We start from the raw sequence: 16,127 nt of genomic DNA on the forward strand, positions 1-16,127 counted from the left end.
CTTGAGTTCGTGGAAGCGAGTTGTCTTCTATGTCCCGTTTCGGTTTTTGCACGTTTCTTTATAAACCAATTTTCAATCTGTTGCTTTTTTAAACCAGTTTTTTTGAAAGATATTGCACATTCCCGAAGTTGATGTTTGGGTTCAGCAAGTACAGTCTTCAAAAATCTTGGCAGTGCAGTAGCCAAGCATAGTGCATGATTTTTACTATGGGTGATTGCTTACTGGTAACTATAACTGACTGTTTCTGCACTTGGACTGGAACAGAACTTCTGCGCACTCAAAATTTAGGTCATAAGAGATTGAATCAGTTAATTTCTGTGCAATTGCACAATTAGGTGTGAACTTAAAGTGCATCTGGGTAATTTTGTGAACCCACACTTGTCACTTTTTGTTGGCTGGTACACGCAAATTTTGTTGTAAACGGCTTGCAATCCAGCCAGCAAGTAGACCTACATCCGCACTTCTAGCCTATGGCAAGTGTAATACTGTTTTTGGTGACACCTCATTTTTAAGAAAAGTGAAATAGTGTGCAGCGCATTTATAAACTATAAGATTTCTTTCAGATTTACTTGTTTGCTTTCTCATTTTAAAACTTTCCTTCAATTAGGTCTACGCCCATTTCTTTGCTAGCATCATGTTGTTTTCACTATGTTAAAAAAATGCAATAACCTGAAGAAAATCAAAATTTTTGCTAATAAAACCCGTTTTTTTACAACCATGGGATTAAGTGATACTTGTCTAAAACGGATGTATATTTCTTTGAACAAAAACTGTTTTGCCTTAGGTTTAAATTGTTTGGATGCTTTTAAAACAAACACGTTAAAAAATAGAATTATCAGATTACAGAAAATAAACTTTTGGCCTAGAGGATAAAATAGAGAAAAAAGGAGAAAAAGAAAATATCAAAAAGTAACCGTGTCCGTTGCCGAGATTAGTATCACGCTGAGATTAGTGCTTGACGAGATCGGTAGTCTCCTATTCACTACCAGGCCAGGAACATTTTGGTTAGAACTTCCTAGATCCACCCGCAACTAACACCTTACTGTTACACTGTGTGAGCAACGGTCCTTCTACTCTCTACGCTTCTAAACATTCGCTGCAACAGCGCAATGTGCTGCAGAGCAAGCAATTTGGGAAAAAGGAAAAGCAGAGTTTCCCCAAAACCAGCCAACGTTAAAAATAGCAAAAAACTCTGCCCCGGTGGAAATTTGGAAATTGCATTATTACCCCAAAAAAAACAAACAAATAATGCGTGTATTTCTTAAGAAAGCAATTTATATTTTTTCAAATCATTTATGAAGCCAGTTTTAATTTTAACCTTTAAAAATACTATGCTTTTCTTGAAAATACTGCAATTTTTAACAGTTCCATCACTTGGGGATTTCCCTACAACACTACTAAAGCAATAAAAATCATAACTATTATGATTATATAGTACTAATTACAAAGAGATTTAAACACAGTGTTTAAATCTCTTTGACTAATTATAATTTACATTCTTATATAAAGCACTGTTGGGTAAGATATGTTAAAATGGATTGTTCGTTTAAATGGCAAGACCTGTTTACAACTGTATTGACAATTACGAGCGAAAACAATTTCCATAACACAATAGTTTGTCGTCACTGCTGTCTCCTAAAACTGCTTAATATTGTAACAGGATCACTTTTGAGTCTTTTTCCTTCTAGATAGACCATCTAATCTAAAGGTTGGGAATGGTCCAGTAAGAACCCGGACGGAATTTATTGCTAGGCCAACGCCCGAATGACTCGGCTACTGAGCCAACATTTTAAACTATTGTAGGCTTCAAAAGGGTTTAGAACGTGCCAAGAAATTCTGCTTTGCCGGCGTCACGACCTGTAGAAAATTTAAACGTTTTTTAACTGGGTCTCTTTTACTTTTGTACTCCCATATCAAGATTGAGTATTGAGGAATTGTTACGTCAGAATTTTTTTCCTATTAGGCCTCATGGCTCATTTCTAGTAGTGGAAAGCATGCAGGCAACTGCACCCTCTGATTTTCCAATGCTGTGCTTGGTGCACCCAAATGTCTCCTTTTTTAATGCCAAAAAAGAAGGCCTAGGCTTTGTGTTTAGGCTAGTGTTCATTGCAGACTGCAAAATGCACCTAATGACTGCAAATGCAAAATACACCATCTTGCACTCGCTGCACCCCGATTTTAGCTGTCCTGTGCCCGGTTATTCTGACCCACAAGATCTTGTCGAAAAGTGCCATGCTTTCCAGCCTGGCTCATAACTCCTTCCGATTCAGGCCTTCAAGTCTGAAGAAAGCATAAAAATCCCTTTAACTCACATTTTATTTGTTCCAAACATGTATAATAACATAAAATATAACCTATAAGGTTAAAAAAGATATGCTTTGTACAACAGGTTAAATTTCATTAATAAGGGTTGGAATTGACTGTTTAACTTTGTTTAGAAACTTTAGATCATATATTTCTAGGTTACAGTTAGAATACCATGTTGCAACTTTTAGGTTATGTTAAGATTTAAGCAGAAATTATGCTATGAAACATATGCTGCTTAAAAATTACCTTCAAGATTAATCAAGTTTGAAATATTTACTGTGATCATTTTTTTGTATGACCATATGAGTCGCTGTACTAATTGTGATGGCATTAGAGTTGAAGTGGGTCTTTTATGGCCCGCCAAAGCTTCTGCACAAAATTTCTGTGTAAGCTTGACATCATGCTCAACTTATCGATACTTATAGTTCTAGATCAAAACTATTTACTCAACAAATCTTTTTTATTAGCCATTGACTTTACTAAGAAAATTCCGCTTAACCATGAACCATAACCCACATGCATGTCGCTGTTAGCAATTACATTTTGGCTATGAGTTGTGTTTTCAAGGCACAGAAAGGCACAACAAATGATGTCTGATGGTTGTTGAGGTATGGGTTTGTAGCTTCAAGCCCCCTGTGTGTAAAAAATGCAGGCAAAGTTATCCCACAAAATGGAAAACATTTTAAACTCAATGGGAAAAGTTTGTTTTATTGCAATGCTATAGCAACCAATAAACATTTGTTTGTAGATATGGGAGAGCAGGTATATGGGACCAAATGACTTATAAAAGCTGTTAGAAGTCAAAAAGTTGTAAAAGCACTGCAAAATATGTGAATAAACAAATATTAGACTTGAAAGTTTGCACTTTTGGATATTATGTGTCCCTATTTATAGTGTATATATATATAGTACTCATATTGCTAGCTATGGAGTTGATTAATGCTGACTATCAAAAGAAAACAACACACGTGAATGTTGGTGGCGCAGCAAATGCATTAAGTGTTTGTCGAGACAATTCAAAAGTAATTGTAGCAGGAAGATCATTGCTGAAGATTTTTTCAGTTGATGAAAATACTGGTCAGTTCAAGGAATTCAAGAACCTGCATATTGGTAGAAAGCAGGTCATTATTTTTAGACTATGTATGATAGAAACATATATTGTCCGTTGTTTAAAACTACATTGATGTGATGATGATACCTGCTTAAAAGTACATTTATGTGATCATAATCATGGCAACTTATTAAAGTTGCTATTTGTAAGTAACATACTTACTATTTCTCAACATAAATTATGTCGATTTTGTAATGGTTGGTAGATTAAACAGATTTTTTAAGCTGTTGTCTAGGATTATCATCAAATTCACAAATGTATATTATGTTATGGATACTTAAAGTATGGTGCTATTGATTAGTTTAATAACTCTCTATGCAATTGCATATCTCCTAATTCTTCATTAAAAAACAAAGTTTCTGGAAATTTAGCAATCGTTTTGACAGCTACTAGTAATGATGTAAACTTATGTTACTTGTTATAACAGGGCTTGAACATGAGCAGTGCTGATGTGGCATGGTGCCAGAATGATGAGATGTTGATTGTCACAGCAGCTACAAATGGTGCAATTGTTGCTTGGGACTTAGCTGCTATGAATCGCAATAAACAGTTTGTAGTTCTATCAGAACATCGCAGGACTGTGACCAAAGTTTCTTTTCATCCACATGAATCTTCTCGTATCATTAGTGGCTCGCAAGTATATACTATTATGTTTTTGTGACTAGTAGATCTTACGGTGTTAAACATTTTGTGACAAAGAAATCTTAGCTGACTGTTATGCTTCCAATATTACTCTTTCATAAAATTAATAGGTGGTCTTCTGTCAGAATTATCATTATATTTTTTTAAGGATGGGACAATGAAAATGTTTGATGTGCGAAAAAAAGAGTGCTTATGCACTTTTGACAGCAAGGCAGATGGTGTGAGATGTGTGCAGTTTAGTCCTTACAACCACTTTCAATTTGCGGCCAGCTTTGATAATGGAAATGTACAAGTACGTTTCCTCCATGTGTTACTTTATAATTTTATAAACCTCAGTTCAAGCAGTCATGCAGATTAAGGAAAGTTATTTAGTATTTTCACAGATCTGGGATTATCGTCGCAGCAATATTTGCATATCCCAATTTATAGCTCACAAAGGATCAGTTTATACACTAGAATGGCACCCAGATCCAGAAGAAAAAAACACTTTGGCTACTGGTGGGAGAGACAGTATGGTTAAGGTATTACTGTGTTTTTAGTCAAGCTTGTTCACAAGGTTTCAATGTGATGCTCAATACTTCAGTAAAAAGAATAAAATATATTTTACTGAAAGTTTACCAAGGTATCAGAGAATAGTTCTGGCACTTTTTGTTTTACTATAGGTGTGGGACGTCTTGAGCAGTCGGCCAAAGGAAATTAATAATGTTCCGACCACATCTTCAGTTGCATCTCTGAGGTGGAGGCCTCGGCGTAAAGATCAGCTGGCTACTGTGTCCATGATGCTTGATTTCACCATTAATGTTTGGGATCTGAGAAGAAAATATGTACCATTTGCTTATTTTGATGTAAGTTTATAGGCACGAGTAGTTGCAACGTTTTAATCACATCATTTTGAAATATTTTATAACATAGTTGTACCAATTTTTGATGGAAATTTATGTGAAACAAATCTGCTTGATATTATATTTATAATGCAGGACCACAGAGACACAACAACAGGCATTGCATGGAAAAATAATGACCCTGATTATCTGTTTTCGTGCTCAAAAGATGGGACGCTGTTTATGCACAACATGAAGGAGTCAATTAGACCATCAGACAACACTCAGACTTCGGGTTTTGATGTTAGTTCATTGGGTTATTTGGGACTAGCAGGGGATGACAAAGGCATGTACACACCACGTGCACAAAGCCCTTCTGGTCAATCGAACAAGTTACCTACCCTTTTTGGTTGGAAAGGGACCGAAAATGATGGCTTGATTTATTCGAGGCCTTCTTCACCAACCTACATCGGTTTGAAAATGAAGCAATTTCTAAATGCTCGATCATCATTAACCATTTTCAAAACAAGCAGTGATAGTAATAAATTTTGTGAAGACTTAGATGATAACATTAGTGTTGAAGACACTGTAATTGAACACCTAAAGAAACCAGGGTTTATATTCATGGCAAAAAATTACAAATTAACTGGTATTTCCGCGGCACTTTCTTTCAAAGACCTTTGCACACAAAATTCACAAATCGCGTTAAAAGCTGGCAGTCCAAACATTGCTAGAACATGGCTTTTGGTAGGAGAATTTTATTGTAATGAAGCGCAAATGCGGACTAACAAAGCTGTAGGTGGAGTTAATACTTCTTTACCGAGAACGCAATCAGACAATGCTACTGACAAACACAGACGAGCAGAGGGTGACAGTAAAAAGCCTTCAATAATGTCTAGAAAGGTGGGTTACAATTTTTACGTTTATTTTTGTGCAGCAGATTGATTGTTGTAATTATGTAAACATATTTCAGGATGATTTGCATGGTTCTCAAATACTGTTTCCAGTTACAAGTGGCGCAGAGTCAGAAATTCATTCAGACGAGGGTCGGGTGGAGATTGAAGATTATTTGACCGACATAGCTAGGGGACACCATTCTGAACCAGACTTTTATATTTCGGATGATGAAAATATTTTATCGTGGGTGACGTTTGAGCTGAGGCTCATGCAACACTTGTTAGACTTTATTGCTTGACGTTAGAATCACTGTATTTGCTTAATTTCTGAACTATAAAAACTTACAAAATTGTTTTAATTTGAAGGTATGGGTATGATGGTGCAACATCAGAAGCAGATTTTATGACTGACCAAGAATGGAATACAATCGGTATACCATCAGAAGCTTTTGAGCAAAAAGAAGTGAGTTACAGAATTTTGTAGTGGGAATACCTGCATTTAATTTTTTACCTGATCATATAAATGTTTTATAGCCAGAATTTGCTCCACCATATATCATTCGTTGTTGTTGTTACACATACCGTTGTTTACGAATGCTCGCTTTTAATACAGCAGATTGCTATAAACTCCAGTGAAAGCAGAAGGACAAACTTTGTTTCAGGTGTTAGACATGGAGTCAATAGCAAAGTTTGGTCATGTTGATGTTCCATCCGCCGTGGCGAATTTATCAGCTGCAAAAAGGACAATATTGACTCCACATGGAGGAAGATGGCATGAGACAACTGCACCATCCAGAGTTGAGGTGTCGTCCTCTCCATCGCCTCCTGTAGAAGGGGATGGCATGTTTTTCAGTGACAAAGACTTGGTTGTCAAGCCTTCCTTATGGCCAAATCCTCTTGGCGCAATAAAACATGAAATAACCAGTAAACAGTTGACGTAGGTTTTTTGTTAACCGTTCATCAATCTATTTATTGTTATGTGCGTAATTTGGTCATAAAGTTATTTTTGGTTATTGTTGATATTTTAAAAATCAGATTCTATTTGACGGCTATTTAAAATAATTTTACTGTGGAATATTGTGTTAGAGAGCCTGAATATTTCAAGAAAAAGATGCTATCCTTTCTTTTGTTAGGCATATGGCCAGAAATAATGACGTACAAACTCCGGTGAGCATAATACTAGCTCTGAGTTCTTACATTAGCTCTGACATCTTGCCATTAGACGAGTGTGACGTCGAACGTTGGCAACAATCTTACCTTGATCTGCTTGCAAAGCATCAGTTGTGGGTGCAACATGCAGAGGTACTTCTTTGTTAAGATATTGTTTAGGTTTGCAAAATGTTGGGATGGGAACGTATGGAGCTATTTTCACAGACTGTCGTGGTGGCAAAATGTTCACTGCATCGTGGTGTAACCTGTAACGTTAAAAAATTATTAGGTTGTGAAACTTAGCCGTATTCCCTCGATTCGTGGTTTGTCTACGTCATCGACTGTTCATTTTTGCTGTCGAGTATGCCAACGTCGCATGCCTGGCGCAAAACCGTGGCGCTGTGATCACTGGGAGCAACCTGATCACACTAACAAACCGGTTACCTGCTTTCTGTGTAATCTCACTGTGAAAGGTTTGTATACATATTGCCAAGCTTGCAACTTTGGCGGACATTTTCGCTGTGTTGCAGAATGGATGAAGAAAAGGAAAGATAAGCCGGGCTGGTGTGAAAACCACTGCATATAACTGTTCCTTATTATATATATTGCACATAGTTGAAGTTTAGGACATTGCATTTTACGAACTGAGCGTTCATAGACTTAAGCCAGAAATGTTTTAGTGCGCTAAATTCATGTGCACATGACGACAATCAATGTCAAACAAACAATTTCTTTGATATGTTAGTGTTAGCTTTGTATTTAAAAGTGCTTAAAATTTAAGCGCTTTTAAATAAGTTTAAGTTTTAAATGAATAGCATATAGCTAAGTGACAGCTTCAAACACTAAGCTTTTCGTTAAGGCCAGGTCGTGGTTTTGTGTGCCTTGAGGAAACGCATAGGGTAAATTGATACATCCAATTGCTTGATAATTACGTTCAAACATAACGCTGCATTGAAAAAACGGAAAATACGTGTTTTGATGTGAAGAGACTGAATAAACGATATTAGAATAACTGAATTTCAGATATCAGTCCGTTTAGCGCCTGCAACGCGTGAGGACAGCGCAAGTTTTTCATTTAAGAACTGTTCTGAAGCTGGCGAGTGAGCGATGGAAAGTTTTGGGTGGCAATTTTACGTGCGTAATTCCATTCGAAATGGAAGCGGTAGGCTATGAATACGAGAAAAAAAATCATATTGTATGTGTGGATCAAACACCGAACACTCATGGTGTGACTTTTTAGAAGACTAACGTAGGCTACAATTTTACAGAAACTCAAAGCAGAGGTTGATTGTCACCTGCCGCGAGCTGTTAAAACTGGCTGTGTAACTATAACGCTGACAAAGCTATTGCAATTAAGAAATGCTCGCCACTTCCCATCATAAGGGTAGCAAAAAATATATCGTTTAATTTTCGCCATTAACTGCTCTTCGAAACGAAAATTACGATACTAACCGTTATAACACAGTAATTACATGTCCAATTGCTCATGAACAGGAAACATTATCGTACACTAAAGGTGCGCTAGAAAATTGAGGTAGTGGGCATTGGCCATTAAAAAATACATAAATTATTTTGTATTGATTTTAGGATACGAATTTGTTATCGCTGATAATCAAACTTAGAATCCAATATAAACATTGACAATGTTAAATTTTATGTGCTATGTGAAAGTAATTTTATTGGTTTAATTAAACTGATGTGCGGTTAGTCGTGACATAAGATTCGTTCAAATCAGATTTATTTAACAACTAGCATTACTATAATATATAAATGCATATGCATTGTAAGCAGAAATAAATAAGTAATATACTGCACAATACTATCGAAGTAGATATGAAATAATGATACAATTTTATTGAATAAGCAGGAAACAAAACGTTTAAAAATAAACCAGTAAAGTAGAAGCATACAGTTTATTAAACTGGGAATAAACCAATTGAAGATTACATTTACGCATACGTTTTTAAATTTGATCAACCTTGATCAATATAGGCTACAAGAAAAGCTGATAATTTTTAGACTATATTTCTATCTTATTGAATGAATTTTTTAATGGGAACACGGTTTCCTGTAAATGTCCATTAACGCTATTGTTATTACTGTCATTTTCAGCGTCCCTATACTTGGTTAATGAAACGTAAATCCGAATACGTACTATTTCTGGAATTCTCACAAATTCCAATCTTGCAAGCAGATTCCAATTGAATCTGTAGGCTATTAGTTCTTGTTGTTGTTTGTAATGGTTAAGTGCATCACGCAGTTTACTAACAGTTATGATTACAAGTTCAGAGTTTACGTTCTTCTACAGTAGCTGAAGTAAATAGTAATATCAATGCATCGATATCGACTAGCCCAGTCTTGTCCATATAGGCCTGTATATGTATTCTATTGTCATCGCAAGCCATTTCAATTCTATTAAAGACGAGAGCACATCAAGAAACTGAAGTTTGTATACGAAATGTCCAAAACACTGAGTTGTACCGATCAGTTCCATATAAGACTGAAAAAATTTAAAAGTGAACTCTTTTACAAATAGATTGAAACAAACGTGCACGTATTGTTATAGGTAGAACATAAATTTGCTTTGCTTTAAGAAATATCAATTAAACTGAGAAACTGTAGACACGACACAGGATGTTTGAAATAGAATTTCCTCTCTTGAAAAGCATAGGAGATTTAGTAAGCATTGAAGATGAATATACTGAACACGTAAACTATGCATAGGCATACTGACGCTACATCCGGATTTAGTTATTCATATATTTATTGATAACATATATTGCCAATACAACATAGTATAACACATATATTTTAATTGATCCTAAATAGTATTCTGCTAATTGTCACAATTCTGTATTTTGTATGAATAAAAAAACAAGGGCGTAGACCATAAAATTAAAGTTTCCGGGTGTTTGGTTGACTTTAAAACAGTGAAAGCTTTCAGTTGTTGCCCTGTCAATACTTTTTATGACTGTCCTTAAAAGTTGTCAATATTTTAGACTGCTGTATAATAGTGTATATAGCGTATTTGTCGTATAGCACAAAATGAAAATTCTGCTTTTTTTGCGTACCTTCATACTTTTTGGAGTTTTACCAAGTACAGTTCATCTTTTGGAAACCTATAAAGAATGGGGTTCTTGGTTTTCCTACTCAACGGCTCCCATTATAGAACGTGTAAGGGACTGTTACACAGGTAAGGATGTTGTTACTTGAGCAGTTTATCATGTTGATTTGTTTAGAAAAAGTTCGGAGTTTGCGCATAAGTTATATAACGGAATTTTGCACTACTGCACTCTAATTTGCATGTTAAATTTAAAACACTTCATTTTGCACCTACTCCCCTAGGCATGAAACACCGGGCCCCTTGACTCGCCGTAGAAAAATGACGCGATTGTAATTAAGTTTGTAATCTGGTTTTGATGCCATACTGAGAAGGTCGTTGTTGTGCAGTTTTTTGTCGGGCAATAAATTTAGTTTAATAAGTTTAGGCTGTAGGCTATAAAACCTGTGAGGAATTCCAGCATTGTACACTAACGTGGAAATTAGTTAAAATACCACACCTGTTTAATTACTTCAATACGTGAGTTTGGTTACACGTTATGTTTTTACTGATTTTTACTAAGTTACTTACTTATTTGCAGATGAAGTTGCTTACATAATCTTTAATTACTTATTCAATTACTGTAGGCCTACTTATTTGCAGACGAAATTTGATATAACAATAAGTGTAAATAACCAATGGAGCGGTAACTTACTTCATGCCTGTTGGAATAGTCTGGTAAAAGTATATACAGTATACGCCATAAAATAATGCAATATGCTAAACTTTCAGATGAAATAGTTTGTACGTCTAATCACGTTAAAGAAGTATACACCAACTGCTCAGACGAGTGCGACGGGGGAAACTTTCTTTTCTCAAACGGCTCAGTTTGTAATGGCACTTGTGATCTAGGCCAGGCAACAAAATCATTTCGATGTAATACTTCAGACAGCCCATGCACGTTAGTGTTTCTTTTTAAGCTTTCTTTTTGTTACTAACTCATTAAAAGTTCTAATTTGTTTGCGATATCATATCTATAACTCCGTAATTGCAAATGACATGAAAAAATAGAAGGTCGATATTGAATTGTATGTATATTCATTAAAATATAACAACCTTACGTTTACAGGCTTCTACAAGTGTATAATTGTATTAATGAAGACAGTTGCACCGGTACTTGGTCATTATGGGCGGATACTGGTTATTGTAACCGATTCTGTGACGGCGGAAATATCACACAAGAAAGAATTTGTATCCATGAACTTGGAGCTAGTGTCATTGCATGTTTAGGTAAAATAGCAATGTATTTACTTGGTCTATATATCTCATTTAGTGCTGCGGTATATTGCATTTTTAATCAGTCTGAAAAAGAAATTCGTGGTGGTATTGAAGAAGAGTTGTTGCAATCAAGTTTTTTTAACTCGATTCAAGTAAAGTCAAACGGTTACTTGAGTCGAGTCAAACGAAGCTAGGACTCGAGTTAGGTCAAGTTAGTGTTGATAAGTTCGCAAAGATTGCTGACGTCACTCTACTCGTTGCGTTCAATTGGTTACCAATACCATCAGGGGGCAGTGCTGCCGGAGCTTATCACCGCATAGTGCCGCTTCGACACATCTGCTCCGGTTCGTACACAAATTGTGACACAAGTATAGAAACAATATAGGAAATGGATTTTGTCAAGCCCTACCACAGAGCTACAGCACCTGTATGACACTGCACTCCTACGATTATCTTCTGTTATGTTCGTTATATTTAATTTGACTGATTTTGTTATTCAGAAAAGTAACTTTATCATACATATTATACAGTAGGGCGAGTAGGCTATCAGGTCTGGCTACCATAAGTTTTTAATTTTCGCTGTAACATCCATCACAGCGTGATTCGTTTCAAGTTGAGTCCTTTCGTGCTATCGAATCGAGTCATCATTACACTATTAATAAGATAGAAGTTATTTTTTTCAGGTGGACTTGGTAATGCAACTCAAACGACCTTAACTTCATGTAATACATTCGCATGTCCAGTTTTCAGTTCATGGTCGGCATTTAGCTCATGTTCAGCTACCTGTCGCGGTGAAAAAATGAGGATGAGAGACTGCTTTGTTGCCAATAAGTTGAGCAATAACGCTGTGAGTGTTTTAAAGAAGCGTTTAAACATATAAACTCAAATTAATTTATTCACATAACTTGCAAATAGCAGCGTAAGCATTCCTCATTGCCACATAATAGGGCCTTAGCAATAAATAAAACGTTGACTAATGTTATATAAATCAACTCAACGTCTACTGTGTAGAGTGAAGGTTGTGGGAGTGAAGCAACAATGCAAGTGGAGCATTGCAGGCCTCTAACGTGTCCCGAATATACGAAATCAACAAATAACTCTTGCTCCGTAGAATGCGGCGGAGGAGCTGTTACCATAATTGATGTTTGTACTTTCCAGGGAGCACCTTCCACTTTATGCTATGGGGCTGATCCCGACGGGATGGTAAGTGTTTCTTATTGAAAAAATACAATTTGCATAAAATATTATTTTTTTATTTATTAAACGCGTACTTTTTCTACAGCGAACTCGAATACAGAAATGCAATGAAGAACGTTGTCCAGATACATTGAGCACTATCAGCGCTACAGGTGCATTTGTTGGTCCCATAACTTCAGTGGTGCCCATTCTTTTGATCATTGTTACAACCCTGCGAAAACTTCAAAAAGGAGAAACTGACTCGGGTAACTACAGCTACCAAAGCAAACGGATTGTTTAAAAATACATATTTACTATTTATTGGTAGAAAGTTTGTGATTACACGAGGTTGTTTTTGAGATCAAAAAAAGAAATGCAAAAATTTACTTGTGTTTAACCTACGTTTAAACGATATTTAAATAAAGATTGAACTGCTGCTGTAGCCTATTTGCTCGGACATTTAAATGTTTTAAATTGTTAGTATTAGAACAAATACATATTATTTTTATTTAACTGAACATGGAAAATATCATAACATCGTTAAAACGTACATAATCTATTCGGGATATTGGGATATGTGTTCCATTATAGTCAACTGGCAAAATCTCCATGTATAGTTATTAAAGCCAACAATTCAACATTAAACTGTCGTATATGTTTTGCATATAACTTTCCTTTGCTTTATTTAAGCATTGAAGGAAGGCGCAGGTAGTGAAGATGAACAAGATAAACTGAGCCATGAAAAAGGAAGCTTGCAAACGGACGAAAACAATCAGAATGCTGACAGCAAATCACTCGGTACTGGTACAAAAAAAGAAACAGCTCGTAGTAAGACAACGGCAACTGGATTAAAAGATGTATCGAAAACTATGTTTCGAAAGGCTTTAAGCTTTATCCAAAAACCATCGAAAGTAAATGACATTTTGTTGAATACAATTTAGTCACAATTAGGTCTATACATTACATCATAAATTGGCTGTTGATATGTTGGCGACGTAGTTTAGTAATAAACGGATTACTTTTTAGCTTTTATTGGTAATTTCCGCTTGGAACTTCCCTAGATGTGTACTGCACGAGTTAGTTTTGTGTATGTTGTGCTTGCAAAAGAATATGATATACATATGTGCAATGCTTTAACTTTTCTTTATACTATATAACTACTTATTTAATCATGGTTGAGCTATTTAGGTTTAAGTTAGTGGTCGTACTATTTGTTAGCAGCATGTTATTGGACTGTGGGGATGGCGATGTGGATTGTTTTGAGGTTGTCCTAAAGCCAAAGGCTTTTAGTCTTTCTTTTATAACACCTAGACAATTGTGTCTTTGAATCCGTTGCGCCTGCTTCTCTAATTGTTTCTTTAAATCAGCACCACATTCATAAAGTCTAAATTGTTATACTGTCCGAAATATAGTCGTAGTTACATCAGAAACCTTTTCATCACCATTTCACATTCAAATAAGGCTATAACTTCAATTCAATAATGAATAATCCAGAAAGTAAAACTGATACTCTGAGAAGAGACAAGAGGGAGAAGAACGATTTTAACCAAACCTTAGTTTTTATACCGCTGTATCCAACCAATGGGCGACAGACCTGTGTTGCTTGCCATGTTACGTGTAACACGTCACATGTACATTTCTACGTCATATGCTTTTCATCACAAGTACCATCTACGTTACACATGATACAATACAAAGCTACTTGAAACACTTGAAACTCATTATTTGAATAACGGATTTAACCACGAATAATACATTTGTTCAAACATTCAATTGAATCTAACTGGAGACACCCAGAATGCTTATTTAGAATGCCAATTATATAAATTATTACAATTTACTGTCACGACCGCCACAGGACTATCATCACTATTTTCAAGCACGATTTAACTTTTAAGCCTTTTTGGTTTTGTTATTTTTTCTCGTGCTCTAACAACTGGTATTGCTTCTTTGTCCCCATCTCGCTGATGACGAAAAATAAAATGATTTTTCGGATGTTGTACATTGTACCATTTTTTACTTGTGAAAGGCAGGGCCACCTAGATGACTGTCGCGACCAGTTCTCGAAAGTCTCGTTTGTTCATTGACAACGCTGGAATTTCTTTCAACGTGTGGTTCAACGTGCTTTAGCCTACTCAGGCAGTCCAGGGCAGCGAAAAATCGGTGGGATGTGAGTCGGCGTCGGTGATAAAACTGCCTGAAAAAGCACTTATGGCATGCAAAATAGTCCGTACAAAGTGTTACAAATGAATGTTGATTTCTACTACAAACCATCCATCGTTATAACACCACTAAAGACCTATCCGTCCTACGTAAGTTTTAACTTTTAAGTCCTCGAGGCTTTTTACTGCTGCCTGATTTTTTTGTGAGCGTATTATTATTATACTTCTTTAGTATGCTATAAAAAGGTACAGTAAATACTAAATAATTTGTACCAAACTTTTCGTTCTCATCAATAAATGGCAAAGAAATAAAAAATAATTTAATCGATACGAATGTGGCGGGAAACTTCTGGGGTAACCCCCTTTTTTCATTCTTATAAGATTTCATAGTATCCCTGTTAAATTTGAACCATAGCATAGCCTCTTTCTCTAAATCTTGTAAAGGGGGTGTAGTACCATTTTGAGCAGTTTTAAAACGGCAACCCGGCGATTGTGACGAAGGTCGCATACAGGCACGACGTCGCTATAGAAAAAGTATAAATGGTTCCGGTCCAGTGAGTACGTGACCTTAATTCGTGAAGGTTTGTTGTTGTTATGGCGTGTGCGGAGTGTAGGTTCAGGCTAAAGTTAACGTTTTGTGTTGGTTCAAAGTTAAGGCTTTTTGGCTGATTTTTTGGAGAAATGTAAGGGAAAAAGTTGTTAAAAAGTTGAAGCATTTGGTGCGAGAATTCCAGATACGAGAATTTTCTCAAAATACCGCATTAAGTCCTTTTGACCTACATCTCGGCGGATACAAAAACTCAGCAAGGTGACCGGGCTTGTTTAGAAGCAAATTCAAATTGAAAAATTGTACTTTGCATTGTTTTAGATAGGGCTTCAGATGGACCTACACCCCCTAAAGAGCTTATAAAAGCCGATGTAGTGTCAAAACCTGCCCGGCTGTCCCCCATTGTAACGTTGTGCATTATAAGTTAATTATCGTTTTGACTAAGCATAAAAAGAGCAGTAGTCTGGCTAGCGGCTAGCGCAGTTGGCCGAGTTGGGTTATTAAACTCTTCGTCCTCCATTGTCCATGAGTTCTCAGCAGTTGTTTCTAATAACACAAAAGCTGTGAATGTGATGGGTGTATGAATACGATTTACTGCTGAGTAAAGTATACTGGTAGATGTTTGTTTGTTGTTTATGGCAGCATCTATTTCACCGGCTGCCGAATTCGAAAAAAAACTATCCTAGCTCTACTTCGGTAAACGGCTAACCGGTTACGCAATTGGTATTTTTTTATTTTGGTAAAAGGCGGCGGGTGAAATAGACATTTTACTGATGCCGTTTACCATAGTAAGAAACTTCGATTATGATAAACGATAATTACGCCAGCGAATTGAAATGCATGCTAATTTTCAACTTAAAACGACGTACTAATTTTTCCAAAGTGTTAATTATCCTAAAACTAATCCCCTCTGACCCAAACTCTCACTTCTCATGATTAAATTCCTAACCTAGGCCTAGGCTGCGAATTGAATTAAATGCTATTTTTCAACGTACAAT

General features: G+C 36.0%; 2 protein-coding genes across 2 annotated transcripts; both read left to right on the top strand.

The window, feature by feature from the left end:
• The first annotated feature begins 1,585 nt into the window (after positions 1-1,585).
• Positions 1,586-7,943, top strand: LOC143465715 (GATOR2 complex protein WDR24-like). The gene is made up of 11 exons (XM_076964161.1): positions 1,586-3,428; positions 3,846-4,055; positions 4,209-4,352; positions 4,444-4,581; positions 4,723-4,905; positions 5,038-5,784; positions 5,855-6,021; positions 6,144-6,240; positions 6,440-6,714; positions 6,911-7,079; positions 7,216-7,943. The coding sequence occupies exons 1-11, from the start codon at positions 3,234-3,236 to the stop codon at positions 7,510-7,512; spliced, it is 2,622 nt and encodes an 873-aa protein (XP_076820276.1). The 5' UTR covers positions 1,586-3,233; the 3' UTR covers positions 7,513-7,943.
• Positions 7,944-9,929: 1,986 nt separating this feature from the next.
• LOC143465296 (coadhesin-like) lies at positions 9,930-14,400 on the top strand. Its single transcript, XM_076963517.1, has 7 exons — positions 9,930-10,119; positions 10,759-10,927; positions 11,096-11,256; positions 11,928-12,091; positions 12,256-12,447; positions 12,527-12,686; positions 13,111-14,400. The coding sequence occupies exons 1-7, from the start codon at positions 9,972-9,974 to the stop codon at positions 13,359-13,361; spliced, it is 1,245 nt and encodes a 414-aa protein (XP_076819632.1). The 5' UTR covers positions 9,930-9,971; the 3' UTR covers positions 13,362-14,400.
• Positions 14,401-16,127: the final 1,727 nt, after the last annotated feature.

This window comes from Clavelina lepadiformis, chromosome 7 (assembly GCF_947623445.1).
Source record: "Clavelina lepadiformis chromosome 7, kaClaLepa1.1, whole genome shotgun sequence".
NCBI lineage: Eukaryota > Metazoa > Chordata > Ascidiacea > Aplousobranchia > Clavelinidae > Clavelina > Clavelina lepadiformis.